This window comes from Nannobrachium achirus (genome assembly GCF_963921795.1).
Source record: "Nannobrachium achirus genome assembly, chromosome: 20".
In the NCBI taxonomy this organism is placed as follows: Eukaryota; Metazoa; Chordata; class Actinopteri; order Myctophiformes; family Myctophidae; genus Nannobrachium; species Nannobrachium achirus.
The window spans coordinates 32,306,960-32,324,805 of record NC_137827.1 but is presented as its reverse complement, the minus strand read 5'-3'; the positions used below and the strand labels follow the sequence as shown (position 1 = coordinate 32,324,805).

At 42.1% G+C, this 17,846-nt stretch overlaps 1 protein-coding gene across 1 annotated transcript in view; it reads right to left on the bottom strand.

Annotated features, from left to right (window-relative positions):
- stag1a (STAG1 cohesin complex component a) overlaps positions 1-17,846 on the bottom strand; it is a 62,140-nt gene that overhangs the window by 18,239 nt on the left and 26,055 nt on the right. The window contains exons 2-11 of the mRNA XM_080751238.1: positions 5,407-5,705; positions 4,860-4,983; positions 4,494-4,649; positions 3,694-3,790; positions 3,376-3,452; positions 2,281-2,485; positions 1,611-1,762; positions 1,079-1,152; positions 845-968; positions 437-535 (exon numbers count right to left, since the gene is read on the bottom strand). Coding sequence (XP_080607364.1) covers positions 437-535; positions 845-968; positions 1,079-1,152; positions 1,611-1,762; positions 2,281-2,485; positions 3,376-3,452; positions 3,694-3,790; positions 4,494-4,649; positions 4,860-4,983; positions 5,407-5,435 — 1,137 coding nt within the window. The 5' untranslated portion in view covers positions 5,436-5,705. The remainder of the gene's footprint in view (positions 1-436; positions 536-844; positions 969-1,078; positions 1,153-1,610; positions 1,763-2,280; positions 2,486-3,375; positions 3,453-3,693; positions 3,791-4,493; positions 4,650-4,859; positions 4,984-5,406; positions 5,706-17,846) is intronic.

Genomic DNA, 17,846 nt, shown 5'->3' with positions numbered 1-17,846 from the left:
TAGTAGCATTAAAGTCTAGATTCTGCCCCCCCCCCATTAGTCGTAGACCTCAGTGGGTGGTTGAAGAGTGAAGATTCTACAGTAATCATAGTATGCAGGGGGTAATTTAATGCCATACAGAACCATCTCCCTGAATAACCATAGGTTGATACTAAGGGATAATACATTCTCTGCAATGTTCTATGCTTAAATCCCAGACAACCCCCCCCAACCAACTAACCGCAAAGGTTTGGTACACAATACATTTTGCAAATACAATGTGTAGCGCAATATTTGTATGAGACCTTTACTGTCTTTTGTGGTGACGTTAACATTCTGCATAAATATGTTTAGTTTGTCGTTATAAAATGGGTTTGTTTATTCCCTGTTATCTGAACTCAGATATATCTCAGATAATTAAGGAGAACAAACAGCACCATGTGTGGTGTTCTTCTACCTTGAAGCGGTTGGTGAAGAGCTCCAGTTTGGGGAACAGTTCTCTGTTGGTGTAAAGGTTCTGCAAAGCCTTCAGGCACTTGAGACGCACCTCTCCTTGCTGTAAAGAGAAACAGAGGGAGACGCAAAGAAAATGATCTCCATTGCTTGAGAAGTGTGTGTAGAAGTTTCTGTTGAAGTTGTTTCACACTAACTGAGCTAGTGAGGTAGCTCAGTCATGAGCTTAGAATAAGCTCTCTGGAGCAATTAGAGAAAATAAAAATCATGGATTGGATTTCGTCCCCTCAACTTCAGGTCCCCACTAAAAAATTGACACTAGTCTTTAGAGCTGGTATTTCAGTCCAAAATGCACTGACAACTGGAAAAGATGACACAGAGAATGTGTGTTTAATGTGTGCTCACTGCTCACCCGGTCGTGCAGAGTCCAGCCCACATATTTCAGGTAGCTGTCATTGAGGAAGGCATCACTGTACATTTTCATCCACACCCCAATCTCCTCGATACAGATGGCTCTGATCTCAGCGATCGCATCTCTGTAAATCAAGAGGAGGACAAATAATTATCGTCATCGTCTGAATGGCAAATATAACAAACACTATGGAAATGGAATCAAGATGATTGTGACATTATTAAGAAGCAAGACCTGTAGCGGTGAACAAAGATCCCCTTGAATATGGAGTTCATCATGTTCTCAATCTCATCCTGGTTTTCTTGGAGCTGCACAGAGAAACCAGATTGTACACAAAAACTTAACTTGATTAATTATGATAATAATAATAACAATAATAACCAGTAAGACGCCCTAAGGGCGACGTCGCGCAAATGGGCGCGTGCACAGATCAGCCTGGGTGACCGCAGACTGCTGGGTGAGCGCTGGCGCTTTGGCATGGGACCAACTTTGACCAACGAAAATGCACAGACTTGGTTGGTTGTTTAAGTTGGACAAAACATGTGGCCACATTTTTCCAAATATGAAGATGACTGACGTCTGACTCCCAGATAGGTCAGATTTATATATCGCTTTTCTAAGCCAAACCCAAAAGGATTAGAGTAAAATGTAGGATTTTACAGTGTAGATGTTTTGCGTGGATCTAAGTGGATGCAATGACCTCTGGGAACTTCCATTCAACCAAAACATGCAGTTGAAAGTCCACGCGAGTCAACCAACACCGTACCTCCTTTCTCTTTTGTAGTAGCAGTTCTAGCTTATCGTTGGCCCTTTTTCCAGCTATCTTGTTCCTCTCTGTCTCGTACTGTCTCTGGGTGTTGTCCTGGTGGATGCTCAGGTTTAACGCCACGTTAACCAGTGCCGTCATCAGCTTCATCGCTGTGGACGGACACACACGCACGCACACACACACAAACTTTCTGTAAATGTAAAACCCACATCAATGGACTTGTTTGTCCAAAAATCTAATATACAATATATGATGTTAATTTCTAAAATACAATATATACATGGAAAAGGCTCAAATGTAGTAAATCTGTAGATCTAGCCCAAAGCAACAATTATTCCTTAGGGGATGATCAAACCAGACCTGTTGCAGGCTAATAAACCATTGTTTTCCTATGGTACAGTATGCCTACCGTGGACTCCTGTCTTGCCCCCATATAAACACACCATGTTTTTCTAGTGGTTTTTAGAGGCGTAACTTCTGAGCGACCCGATAGCAGATTGTTTAGTGGACATACGGCATGGGCCCAAATGCCTCGTTCCCCGATTCCATTCCCAGCCGGCCAGATCATTTGCTGAATGCCTAATGCACTGTTTTGCCAATGCATTTTTTTTAAAGTCGTCTGTTGTACCTGTAGAGCAAACAGAAATGTTTTTTTTTCTTTGGTTACCTGCCAGTGTGGACGTGTGTCTGAAGGCTCGGACCTGGGAGTCAGACAGCCCGGTGAGTAGAGAGATGACTGTATCCATCATGTACTCGTCGTAGATGATGCTGTACTGACACTGACGAATGAGGACACAGATGAACTCGCAGAAGTTGTAGCGGAACTTCTTCCACAGGGGTCCAGGCATGGTCAGAGGGTAGTCCCCACTGTCCTGTAGAACAGAGCGGGAAAGTGTGAAAGTGTGAAACAGATTTAGATAGGGTAGATAGATGTAGATAGGGTTCTGTCATCTGTTAAATGTATTAAAAATAGTGAAAATAGCTGACCTACAAGATCACATCATCTAGCATTGTGACAAGCAATCTGTGTGCAACACGGTTGTGTGACAAAGTACAAAATAGGGTTTAATATGTTTAATATGTCAATGACAAAAGAAATCTATTTTTAAATTTTCAGGACGATTTATTGATTAATAAAATATAAAACTCTCTCACTTTTGATTGATTTGATTACCGGTGATTGAAAAAGTAAATAGAATAAGATAAGAAAACTATTGATAGTTACAGCCCCTCTAAAATTATAACAGATGATACTTTGTGTGTGTACTTGTTGATGTTACTGAGCTGATTTTTTGTGTTGGATTGTTTAATTTATTATCATAATTTAATTATGCATTGTGCCCGAGGACCCTCTTGAAAACGAGATGATGCATATCAAGGCGTTTATCTTCGTAATTAAACATTGAAATAAAAATTGAAAGCTCAATTTATAATCAAGAGACAACAGCCGATCAACAAGCTCTACGTGCTTGTCGCCAAGTGATACCGTCATATGATGGAATATAAATCAGGCTTAATGAAACTGGTCTGAGGTGGTTATATCTTTATATAGGGTGTTATCCCCGTTGCATTGCGAGGCGTTGTGAGCATATAGATCTGCTATTTTCCCAATAGAACCGTGTTATACAAAATGTAACTCTTAGTGCTCATCAGGGTGGGGGGGGGGGGTCCCCAGTTAAAATATGATTATTTTGGGGGTCGCGGCCTGAAAAGGTTGAGAACCCCTGAACTATTGAAGTGGACAGTGAATCAAGCAGCTAACCTCGTCAAACTCCTCTGTCATCTTACGGATGATCTCGGCATTCTGCATGTTCCTGAACATCTCGATCCGCACCGTACCTAATCAGAAAACAGCAACAACATCAGTGGATCAGACACACATACACGTGTAATACTATATATAAATTAGATTCAGATTCACAGATGCTTAGTCTTCATATAAACAGTCACCGGTTTACAGCAGAAGTACACCCTCTTGTCGGTGCCAGAGGTTATAACAGCATCCTTTGAGTCACTGGTTGACCTCCCTCGCTCAAAGGCCAAACTGCCATTACCACAATATGTCATTAAGTCAGCTCACCCTTGCATCCGGAGCACTGGATGAAGAAGTTGATGAGATCCAGCAGAGCGATGTCTCTGTCCTGTTTGTATGACTCAATCCAGTCGTCCACCACAGACTGTGGAAACAAGCAAATGCAAATTAATAGGCACAGTTAAGCACACTCCCTCTGTGCCATGATATGTCACATAGGGAGAGATATGATATGACATACATGATACATGTTATAATGTGAAAAGCCAGTTTATAAAATTCTAACATATTTCATATTTAGGGACATGGTCAGTTAGTTTTGCAGTATAAAACAATACTGTAGCGTAGCCTACATGAAAAACACAAAACAAGGTGAGTGTAGTTTTTGGTTAAGTCAAATTGAAGTGATTCTAAAAATGTTTTAAAGCTGGTTAGAATTAAATATATGACAGATGACACCAGTGAAATACACCAGAGTGAAAAATGACAAGAGAATACAGCTTATATCAAGCACAGCGTACACAATGGAGCCTTAAGGCTTAGATGGTATTTTATACTATACAGCAGGTAGTTCTGGGCAAGCATGTAGATTGATGGAACTAGGCTTTCCAGTCATGCTGAAATCATGATACACTCGAGGGGGGTTCTTTACCATTATTATTGCCACTTCAGTGGTGCTAGTGTAACTCTGCAGCTCAGTCTTAACACAATACCTCTCATTGCAATGATATAATTCACAAAGTGAGTGAAACATCCCTTTGACTCTGTGTGTGTGTGTGTGTGTGTGTGTGTGTGTGTGTGTGTGTGTGTGTGTGTGTGTGTGTGTGTGTGTGTGTGTGTCTCTCTACCTGCATGGCACTCTTGCCCACTTTGACCACCTCAAACAAGGTGACAGGATCCCCACCCTCCCCGTTATGCTGAACCACGCCATTGGCTTTCCCCCTCCCTCTGGCCACGCCTGCACTCTTATCGACTGGAGCCTTCCGAGGCTTCTTATTGGCTGCCTGAGAAGAGAGGGGGTAAAAGGGGCAAATTAACGAGTATTGAATAATACAGAAGAAACCAGGAAGGAAAGCAGTCTTGGGCACAATGACACATGTGCACCCACACACGCACGCGCAAAATGCAAACAAGCACACAGGTATATGTTTATTCTAATCACTCACTCTCTCTCTCTCACGCACACCTACCCACACACACACACACGTTCGTACCTGGGCTTGCTTTCCAGGCCTCCCTCTCTTCTTCTTGCCTTTTGTAGCCTCTGGGTCTTCGATCTCACTCATACTCATGCTCAAGCTCACCGCGTCAGTTGCCCCCGACTCATTGGACGAGTCCCTGAGACAGCGAGAGAGACACCACAAATGTGTTTAATGTCAAACATTGAAATATCACATCGTTGTTGTCGGGTGGAAGGACCTTGGAAGGACCTTACTTTACGGAAAAAAAAAACATACAAATGTGAAACTTGTGGATATGAGGTTTCTGCACGAAATACATGTCACAGTTATTCCCGTACAATGTGTGCTGTGTACACACACACACACACACACACACACACACACACACACACACACACACACACACACACACACACACACACACACACACACACACACACACACACACACACACACACACACACACACACACACACACACACACACACACACACACACTTACTTTAGGGATACATTGCTATACAACACATGGAATCTGAAGGAAAACATCAGGCCAGAGCCCAGCAAATGCATTACTCACTGCAGGACAGGCAGCTCTGAAGTGATCATCCTGATTGGCGAGGAGGGACAGAGGTGAGGTATTCAGGTGTGTGTGTATGTGTCCTCAGGAGTGAGGCAGTGTACTTTGTGTGTGTGTGTGTGTGTGTGTGTGTGTGTGTGTGTGTGTGTGGTCCGATGGCAGGGGTACAGGACAGTGGCTATGCGGGGGAGGGTGGGGGGTGGGGATGGGGGTGGGGTCGTCAGGTAAGGCCCGGGAGAGATGAGGCTCCGGGACTGACGTCGACTCTCGACACTGTGGCTCTCAAAAGTCTTCAGGCCCTGGAAAAACACAGAGAGAGAAAGAGAGAAAGAGAGATTAATGGGATAGTTTAAATATAAACTTTGCTTCAGTGTTGTTTAAATATAAGCTTCTAAGTTAAATGTGAACTCCTCAAACATCAAAACGCATGTTTTGTTTTGAATTAAATATGAAAATCAAAAAAGCTCTGGGTGTTGTTGCAATATCATAAAACAAAACCTAATACATGGCTTCATTTGGAGGCTGTTTGACCAAAGCACCGGAAATGAGTTCACAACACCACATCAAAGAAAGAGACAAGTTCAATGTTTCATTGAAAAAGAGCAGATGGAGTAATGTTGGTTGGGGAGAGGGAGACACCAACTGGCCACTTTAAGATCTACAACAGCAAAAATGTTGAGACAGACTGACATTGGACAGGCATTTAGCAGATTTTCCCACGAGGCATTCAGGAACATTCAGAGGCTTGTTTAACAAATCATCACAATTTGATGACAAAATATCAATTTTGTTCTTACTGAACCAAGACAAGTGTGCCATATCTGTGCCCAAGCCTGGTTTCACGTTTAAAATTGGGTGAAGCAAAAAAGAGGATTAGTGACCAGGTTCAAATCAAAGCTGTGTCTTTAGGTCAAATAAGATGTTGATCAAACTCAGGGATAGGACTCCCAAGAAAGTCTGCATCCACGTGAAGGAAAACTCATTAGTTCAAAATAGTTAAACTCATTGAAACTATCCCAAAATGCCTTGCAGCCAGAGCTGTCTATGGGGACCAACACTAATTAAGATGACTGGCAGGTCAGATAATTAAAACAGTGCTCGACTACCTGTTTATATGCAAATGAAGCCCCGAGAACCAATGGAGGTGCAGTAACCCCACTTCACCAGCGGGGGCAGTATGATCCACAAAGTCCTCTGCCATAGGTCTATCTCCATAGTGTTTAATTAGATTTTAACCGGGGAGAGTGGACTTGGGAAAATAAACACGGCCCTCATTAACACGCAAGTTAACTTTGTGCCGTTTGGTCAGTTTAGACCTTGTTTTAGGCACATACTTTTACCAGAGTGTGTGCAAGTGTGTATGTGTGTGTTTGAAAGTGGTACTGGGCAACAGTAGGGGGCAGGCTAAGAGAGAGTGTATTTAAATACTCCCTTCTACACTGCATCTGCACAGAGGAATAGCGCAGGCGGGAGAGACATACACACACACACATACACACACACAGGGGTGTCGTACCAAATTCTGGGCCCTGGGTACAAGGATTCACTGCGGGCCCCCCATGAATGTTCTTCATAGCGGGAGGGGGTTTAACCCATTTACACTGGGAACGCATTATTACACATTATTTTGTGCTTTACCTATTGAAAAATAGCAGATATACAAGCTCACAAGCTTGTAGATCTGCTATTTTGAAAAATCATGAAAACACTTAAAAGCCCTATATACATTTTGGCTATTTGAAAATAGCAGATCTACAAGCTCACAATGCGTCACAATGGGTCACGATGCGTCGCATTGTGAGCTTCCAGATCTGAGTTTTTATAAGTTTTATACATTTGAAAACGTGTGAAAAATGACATTCATAGCGAGAGGGGGTTTAACCCATTTACACTGGGAACGCATTATTACACATTATTTTGTGCTTTACCTATTTACCTTTACCTAAATAGCAGATAATATACAAGCTCACAAGCTTGTAGATCTTCTATTTTGAAAAATCATGAAAAACCTATGTTTCTATGTCAGTGGTGCTCAAACCTTTACATGTGAAGGACCCCCAAAATTATATGTATTTGGCCACGGACCCCCATCTCAAAATATTTAGTTCCAGGGACGCAAAATCTGAGTTACAAATGTTCGCTTAAAAAGTACATATATTCAAAGATTTGCAGACATTTTCACGACTTTTCAAAATGAGCAGATCTACAAGCTCACAGCGCGGCACTCGGTGCCGCGCTGTGAGCTTGTATATCTGCTATTTTTCAATAGCTAAAGTATAAAATAATTGAGGCCCCCTCCACATTGGGCCCTAGTAACTCAGTCCCCTCGCGACGCCCCTGCACACACACACACACACACACACACACACACACACACACACACAGTATATACAGTTCAGACATCTCTGTTTGACTGTGTGTTCTCATCCAACCAGACAGAGTGCCAGAGAGCAGAGTAGCCTACACTACAGAGAGACTGTGGATTGTAGAGGATCACACAGAGTTCATGAACACATCAGCTGCAGCCGTGTAAAGTAACTAAGTACATTTACTCAGGCACTGTGCCTAAGTACAATTTTGAGGTATTTTCTTTACTTTATTGGAGTAATTCCCATCTTCAGTACTTTTTTTTTTTTTTTAAGATTAGTTTTTTGGGCTTTTTATGCCTTTATTTGATAGGATAGTAGACTGACAGGAAATGGGGAGAGAGACGGGGAATGGCATGAGGCAAAGGTCATCCGGATCGGGAATCGAACCGGCGACGCCAGCAGGCATCATAGCCTAGTATGTGGTATGCGCCTTGACCACCAGGCCAGCGGGCGCCCACCATCTTCAGTACTTTTACTTCTAATCCAATAAATCTCTGTGGAAAAATATTGTACTTTTACGCCACTACAATTAGTTAAAATCTTTAGTTACTTGTTACTTTAGATTTTGATAATTTTTTTTACTATTCTTTATTTAAGGACAGTCATTAAAACTTTACATCACTTTCATTTCACAGTTTTTCTATTGTCCATACATTTTAACTTTTTTTTATAGATTTTGATTATTATTACAAAACAGAGTAACCACTTAAGCCCTATATACATTTTGGCTATTTGAAAATAGCAGATCTACAAGTTCACAATGCGTCACGATGCGTTGCATTGTGAGCTTCCAGATCTGAGTTTTTATACGTTTTATACATTTGAAAACTTGTGAAAAATGACATTCTGCATGAGTACTTCCTACTTTTGATACTTACGTACATTTTCAGTCATTATTCCAGTCGTTTACTTGTAACAATACTGCAATGAGTATTTCTACATTGCAGTATTGATACTTTTACATAAATGAATAATTTTCCATGACTGCAGAGATACAATACGAAGCTACTATCTATGCTATTATCTATTAAGTCTGCACCTGGGAAGCCTATGAGCTGTATCATGAGGTAAGATTAAGATATTTATTCTAGGGATGGTTCGATCAGGTTTTTTGGAACCGATCAGCGAGCACCGATCACAAAGGTTTGATCACCCGATACCGATAAATCACCGATCCGATCAAGTTATTATTTATATTTTCTAAATGTTAATGTTTTAACTTTAATTCATTCATTCACTCATGAATTCATTTATATATTTGCCTTATAGTTATTTACTAGCATTACTATGTATTTATTATCATAGCAGTAACTAATTATTCCTTCAGCACTGTGGAAATCAATACCCCAAAATGGCCTCAAGTGGGCATACTGAACAGCTGGTTGATCGGATGCACCGATCGGATCGGTGAATTTACCTTTTGATCTAAACCACCGATTATCGCCGATCATGCTTTGATCGGCCCGATCCGATCCATTGCCGATTGATCGGTAACATCTCTAATTTATTCATATTCATATGTTGTTTGTTTATCCTAATTTTAGAATGACAAACTGCAACAGAGCACCCAAAAGGTAGACTTGGTTATGGTCTGATATTTGATGTTTGGTTGTTGCATCGATATCACCTACAGATCTACACAAAATTGGATATTACCCGCTAGTTGCACGCACGCACGTGTGTGTGTGTGTGTGTGTGTGTGTGTGTGTGTGTGTAATTGTATTAGAAACGTGAACATATTCAGGAAAACGAAAACCAGATAAACACATGAAAAATAATATCACTGTTCACGTGGCCTGAGTAATGTTGGTGGCCTCAGGAATTGAATTCAGATTCAGTTACAAACTGAAAACGACACAAGGAGGGCAGTTATTCACATCCATGAATGAATGCAGCAGGGAATCTTACATGCAATGGCCTGTAAAAAGATAAATGCTAAATAAAAGGAAAACAATACACCCCTGACTCCCCTGTTAAATGCAGTTCGAACAACCACACTGGATTAAAGCATGCAATGGCCCTGTGAAAAAGAAATGACACACACAAAATAGTCTAAACAAGCTGCTGCTACAGACAGGACAGACCAAACTGGGGGTGGGGGCATGAAAACAAATCACATAACCTTTGGAAAATATAAACAAGTGAATACGCCCTGGGTCGCCCACTGGCCTAGCGGTCCAGGTGTATACCACATAGGCTCTGATGCATGACAGCTGTCGTGGGTTCGAATCCCGATCCTCACGACCTTTGCTACATGTCACTCCCCATCTCTCTTTCTCCCTGTTTCCTGTACATCTCCACTGTGTACTATCAATAAAGGCAGAAAAGCCCCAAAAATATCTATAGGAAAAAGAAAGAAAAAAGTGAATGAGCCCTTTTTACTGTGTGCACAAAACCCCCCGCAACCTGAACCTGTAGAAAGCAAGTCCTGTTAAAAATAGCCCTGATCTCCATAGCTGTATACAATTGGGACTTGGAGTGCAGACCGTTAACCATTAAGTGACAGGGCCGAGGACACAGAGAGAGGAGCTGCTATTATGTAACTTCAACAACACTACCCCCCGTCTCACACACACACACACACACACACAAAGCCCTCTCCTCCCTCCTCTGTGTTCTTCACAGATCATTATATTTTAGCAGCTTGCTGAAGCAGCACTCTCCCTGTCCTCTCATCATTATGTCTCTGTGGGGAGAACACACAGCTCCCTCTGACACACACACATATGATGTCCAACTGTTCTCTGCGCTGCTACAGGGAGTAGGAGAAACAGAGAGAGAGAGTGAGAGAGTGTGTGTGTGTGTGTGTGTGTGTGTGTGTGTGTGTGTGTGTGTGTGTGTGTGTGTGTGTCTTCCTTGCTTATTAGTGACTATGACTAACACTAAAACAATAATTGATGAACACTAGCTTTCCTCGTTTTCTTTACACACCAACTACTCACTCCCCCCTTTTTTCTTACACACACACACACACACACACACACACACACAGTGGTGAGGCTTTGACACAAGGCTATGAATAATTTGCAGCATGTCTCCTGCACTATTCCTCTATTTTCGGGGGGGAAAAGAGAGAAGCTGCCAACTGTGTTCACTTCACACCTCTCTCGCTGTCTCTCTCGCTGTCTCTCTCACACACACACACACACACACACACACACACACACACACACACACACACACACACACACACACACACACACACACACACACACACACACACACACACACACACACACACACACACACACACACACACACACACACACACACACACAGCGAAGAAGCTCATTTCCAGTAATGGGGAGACATAGAGCTGTGAGGGAAGGCCAATGGCTGGTTAGAGGGCTGCTGCAGACTTTATTCTGCTCCCGGTATTTAACTATAAATTATGTCCTTTTATACCGGCTTGCGCTTTTGTAGTGATATGTTTTTTGTTAGCACTATTTTCACATTACAATTGACAAGGACTTACAGTAGATGTTTGTGGTGTTTGTGAATGTTAAGATTTGTTTTTGGGCTTTATATGCCTTTATTTGATACAATAGTAGACTGACAGGAAATGGGGAGAGAGATGGGGAATGACATGTGGCAAAGGTCGTCCGGATCGGGAATCGAACCAGCGACGCCAGCAGGCTTCATAGCCTAGTATGTAGTATGCGCCTTGACCACTAGGCCAGCGGGCACCCCCTGAAACAGTTTTAATTGATACTATGGTACTGTTACCTTTTATAAGTTACAGGTATGGCATAATAGTATATGTGAAGACATAAATGAATGTATGAGTCGGTCACATGTGAAAGAATTGTAGATGAAATGTGCAGAAAGCTTTAATTGATTACATGTTAATGTTTCCTTTATGGGTGCGGGCTGGGCCCAATTTGTCACGTATTTGTCGGGCTTTCTGACTGTGTAAGCTCAGCTGCGCTCGTAACTCGGTAACGTAAGCTGCTGCTTGGTAACGTGAGCCGTATCGCGAGCTCCCGGTTGAGAGGGGGCTCATTCTGCGCTGCAGCGCAACTTTTGTGAGTGTGTGTATGACGGTGTGCATGTGTGCACTGCCCGAGTAGAGTAGCGCCACCCTCAGGCCGATTTTTTAAAATACATTTTTTAACACTGCTTCTACAGTTTTTCCCCTAAAATCAAACAAATCGCAACACAGTATGTCTACATTCATCTCATCAACATGGATCTGTCCCATATAGCGCCACCATCAGGCCGATTTTTTTGAACACATTTTTGGACCTAAAATCACGCTGCGACCTGACGGTCGCTTATCTCCCGATTAGGGAGTCTTACTGGTATAGCCTAATATTATGGACGTTCACGCTGTCGTTGCTTGAACTTTGTAGCTATAAGAGCTGTACACCTGCTGCCTGATTTAGCAGAGGTCGTCGTCAGCGTGTTCTCCGAGCGAGGCTCAGATGTTTATTTGTTCCAATTAGGACAGTTAGCCCTATTTGTTACAAGCCGTTTCTTTTAACCAACAACATACTTTCATAAATTAATTATTTAATCATCTTTATGAGGTGTGTGATCTACGATCGCTCTGATCCAATGAAAATGAGAGAAGCGCAGCAGTGCTTCGCGGTGAGAATCCCATAGACTAGGGGAGCGTGATTACCGTGACTACAGACATAGCCCTCCTCATTGGCTACAGCGCCAGCCAATGTGAGAGAAAGTGTCGGGACGATGCAAATGAGGCAGAAACACCTTGGGTTAGGAGGAGATATAGACCAGCAGGATTGCATGCAAGCCGGAAAAAATACCCTCGGCCTTCAGACACTCCAGCTGCTGATGCAGTGTGTGTGTGTGTGTGTGTGTGTGTGTGTGTGTGTGTGTGTGTGTGTGTGTGCTTAGGTCTTGTGTCAAACAAGGGGATTTAAGGGGAATTTGCTCACACATTGATACTGTGATAACACCTGCTCATCCTCAAAGAGGCACAGACAGACACATAAACCTAGCTCAGATGTAGTTATGAGTGCTTGTGCAACCCGACTCCTGCCTGCCTGACACTAAACCTAACCCACATGTTTATCATCTGCAGTCCACAAAGTCGCTTCATTCACTCCACAGCCTGTGTGTGTGTTTACAAGAGAGACTGACATACTCTGTGTGTGTGTGTGTGTGTGTGTGTGTGTGTGTGTGTGTGTGTGTGTGTGTGTGTGTGTGTGTGTGTGTGTGTGAGAGTGAGAGAGAGAGAGTGAGAGTGAGAGAGAAGGAGCATCACAGAACCACTTAACATGCATGACATGCACTCCTGGAGGCAGGCCGGCGTTGCTATGACAACCAGCGCAGGTCATAAGCCCGGCACTGACGGCATATTTGATTGGCTGTGCGCACACCTAGTTGGTGGGATTGGGGTGGAGTGGAGGCATGGCAGGGAAGGCAATGGGCCCATGGTCACGGATCTGCTCCAGGCGTTGCAGATTCTAGTAACTCTGGGACTTCCCAGTAAATATGTCATTACATTACTTTTGTCGGCTGCTAGCCTTGTTAGCCCTGTTGCTGGCGAGGTTAACTATATAGCCTGTGACCCAAAAGAGAAATTAAGATTTCTATTCGCCCTGGGACCAAAACTGCCCAAAAACATTGAATTTTATTTTTAATTCATGAAATAAATACATTTTTTTTTTTTTTTTATATTTTCTTTAATATATTTTGAATAATAATTAAAAAAAGAAATGTAGGAAACAAAAAATTAAGGGACCCACAAAAATGTGTCTGCGACCTACAAATGGTTCCCGACCCAGTGTTTGGGAACCAGTGGGCTATTGTATCAAACAGACAGCTGACAAGTCCATCAGATGAGGGGGAGGGGTACTCTCAGTAAACTGTACTGTTTGGGCCATTCATCAATCAAAAAAAACTTGTTTTTCGATTATTGAACCAACTGATGCACATTTCCCTCTTCATGTAACCTGAGAGGACTGGTTCAGTCACAGAGTTACAGTAGGCGATGATGATGCATTGAATTCTGTAAACACAGCTCTTACGCCTGTTCAGAGTATGGGAAGGCATTGCGGACGTTGGCTTAAAGGACAGCCAATGAGGATAAAGTGATGAGAAAGAGATGCAACTGAATATTGAGCTTCACACAAGCAGGTAAAAATGTCTACTGTTTGTCTACCTAGACCATGGGTCTTCAACAGGGGGTCCGGGACCCCTAGGTGGTCCTCAGAGCTACTAGAGGGGGTCCTCTAGTACTTTGGGTGATAGAAACTTTTTTCTTCTTCTTTTTTTTTGCGCGATCGGCTATTTTCAGCAAATAGGTTGTGGTGGGGGTCCCTGTTTCATCTCTCTCTCAACTAAGGGGTCCTTGGTCTGAAAATGTTGAAGACCCCCCTGACCTAGACTGCAAATGTTATGCTTGTTCTGAAACAGAGTGATAGAGCATGAGAGAAGCACTAAGATATATTTATGGAGGCAATATAGTTGGAACAGGGAACTAATTTAACACCAAATGTGCACATTCCACAGTCCTGTCTCTGATTTGTCTGTTATAAAAGCATCATGGTAACTTTCTGTGCAGTCACTTGTTTTGCAATGAACTCACAGAGTAAAATATTGAAGGCCAGCGCATTGCTGGCTGTGGGATAATGGTGACACATACGGTTCCGTGTTAGGTTTGTGAGGAAAGTAGAACAAGGAAATGGGATACGTTCCCAGCACACCGCTGGCTGTTTGCAGTACAATGAGGGAGTGTGATTGTCACATGCATGTTTCAACAATGGGGAATCAGTAAGTTACAGTTGTTTACATGGCTTATTATACAGTTATAGGTTGTACAGTTTACAGTAGGATAGGTTGGCATAGGAAAACAAACTGCTAAAAATGTAACATCAAAATCTAAGTAGAAAAATGCTGGGGGAGAGTTTTAATGATAGCTCAGCATTATCTCTCTATGTACACAATATATTATCTCACTAGTCACTATGTACATTATTTACACACTGTGTGTGTGTGTGTGTGTGTGTGTGTGTGTGTGTGTGTGTGTGTGTGTGTGTGTGTGTGTGTGTGTGTGTGTGTGTGTGTGTGTGTGTGTGTGTGTGTGTGTGTGTGCGCGTGCGTGCGTGCATGTGGTTGTGTTTATTTAGGCTATAGGATATGGTTAATGACATAATTACAACGACTCACTCTCAGAATTGGTTAATTCAATACACTGCCCTGCTCCTAATCTACAGGGGAAAACACCAATAACATCTATTCCACAGTGCACCAGTTATTAAGAGAACCATACCCATATGCAAGTCCAGAAATCTGTGGCTAAGGTTTAAAATCCTCTTTTTTTAACCCCAACTCCTTCCCCTTCATAATAGTTCATATAGGTGGATTCAAGAGGTGAATTCATAAAGAATTGCAATTATTCCACATAGATTCACCCGGTCTACTTCATGGAGAAGAGCAGGTGTTTTCTAATGTGTTGTACATTCACTGCACATTTGCACAACAAGCATTGCCCCGAAGCCTTTGTGTAGAATGTGCTGGTCCCTGCAGGCTGATCTAGCATAAACTATAATATATCTGTTATAATTAGCCATTATCTTCACTGAGTCGGTGAGTTTCAAAGCCCACAGCTTCAACACAGAGGGCGAGAAATGCTGTCTTGGAGACAAACAGAGAAAGACAGACTGCTTTCATTTCTACTAACAGGATTAGCTTTCACATTTTCACGAAGGACCCAGCTGGAACAAGGACACTTCATGTTCAGATTATGTGCTGTTGTTGATGAAAATAAAGCTAATCTAAGGTGTTTGCTCACTCTTCTGGTGCCAATTTGGTACAGTTGGTCCAATGCCAAGGCAGCGATGTCTGAAGTTACAAGATAATGCAGTGTGGCACAAACACAGCCAGGGTTGAGGGTTTGAGTCCCACTGAGGTTACAAGATAATGGGTAATTGAGTATAGCACAAACACATCAAAAGCAATGAATGGGAGGTTACTAAAATATTTTTAAACCAAATTGTTTTGGGGAAAAAAAGATCCACACTGTGATTTTATGAGAAAATTGTTTTACTGAGGCTGAAAATATATAAATGAGTACCCATGGACAGATGTGAAGCACAATGGGCCTCATTCACAAATGTGCGTACAGTCAGACTTTATCCTAAAGCATGGATTGATCCTAAAGCATGTTTCTACCAACTTGTGGACTATGGTCTATGTTGAAGTTTTCGTTTGAAGCACTTTGGATCAACTACTGTTGTTTTTAAATGTGCTATATAAATAAACATGAATTGACTTGACATACTGTAGTCTGATGATTCATAATGTTCTTAGCTGAATTTGGGGTCAGTTGTCAGGACAATGCAAGTGCAAATGTAAATGCCTTTATAGTGGCTAAGCTGTGCATAATCTGGGCACATAGATGACCCTAGTTCCCATACACAAACACATTTTAAGCTAATATATAGTAGACAAGCTGAAAACGCTGCGCTGTGCATCGGGGTCATTGTGCTGTCAAAGCAATGCCTAGCGGCGTGTTGTCAAGCGTGTAAGCGATCAATGTGTTCGGCTTCCAGTAATCACTGGACGGGTTATTGCGTGGGTTAAATAGGGTCTCTCTCACTCCCTCCCTCCCAAAATCCCACCCTCTCTCTCGCTGAACACGCTCTGGTCTGACGTCACACACATCTTCTTTCCATCTATACGTCCCTCCAGCAAGACTTTGTGTGAAAGTTTGCTCTCACAAAATATTAGATTAAATACTCCATGGTGCATGGGTATCGCTTGCCAAAAGTAGCTCAATACAAGCTATAGATCTGTTCCTTTTGGCAAGTGTGAAACTGACTATTCACACAGACACGCAAACCCAATTTCAATGCAAAAATCAAGGCTGCGCGCATGTGTCATGAATCCGACATTGTTTTTTTTTCTTCCTTTAGAACAGACATATGCAAAATATTAGAAGAATTTAAATGAATCACCAAGAACTCCCTGGGATTCCATTATGGCTTTGTGCACACTGTTAAGGTTACTTTTCTACACTTTACACTGTATACCATACTTATTTACTAACTTGGTACCTTGTTTGTTTAACTTATATGAATAATTGTAAAGCCTTCAGTTAAATAACATTATTACAGGCCAACTGGTTCATTCATGTGTAAATGGCACAACTGTTCCTTCCAACAGGCATTGTTCTGTGAAAGATTTCCAAAAGAGACTTGAAGAGGTTTTACAAATGCAGGAAAACGCACAAAAACGCAAAGGGGTGGCTCTGAAATAAATCTAATTGTGTACATTCATTTCCAGCGCACTTTCAGAAGCACATGCTCCTCAAATGACAATTCATGCTAGGAAATTGAAAAGGGAGCACATGTGTCATTTTGTAATTCTAAACAGGGACAGATAATACTTTAATTTATTCTCACATCTCAAGCACCTGCACCTTCATTGGTCCAATTTTACATTTTGGAAGGAAAAATGTCACTGCCCAAAATATGAAAGAGACCTACAGGTACACTATGATCTGGGGTCTGCATTTTCTTCAGTGCAATTGAAAAATGATTTCCTGAGTTCAAATAGAATTTATTGATCCACGCCAGGAGGTTAATTATTAAAAGTATAATTACGAAAAAGTGCATTTTGTCAAATTGCTGCGAGCAACTGGAGCCCTTGCCACAGCAATGACCTCAGCAGTTGCCTCAAGACTTAGTGGAAATAGCTAATAATTATGGGAAGGTTATAATCTATGGTTGTGGCGTTGTCTTTTTAGCAGCTTGCTTTAGCAGAGCTGCTCTGTAAACGGCCCGCGGAAAAGGGGCGGAAAAAGGGGCGTTCCCTCCCGTTCATATTTATACCCTACCCAGGAAAGAGGGCTGTGGAAAGGGTCAAAAAGGCTCTGGCAGTTTGATTGACAAGACTATTTTCAGGGTGTCGCAGCCTCTCAGCTCTCAGGCGTCATAATACATTCTGGAGGGCACCAACAAAATTACAATGTAAATTTTTTATCTGCTTCAGGGCTAGATGAAAACTTTTATATTTGATAGGTTTGGGGGCATTTTTAGCTTAGTTTTATTAACATTTTGCGATCCTGTAGCTATAGATTGAGCAGTCAGTCAAGCCAGA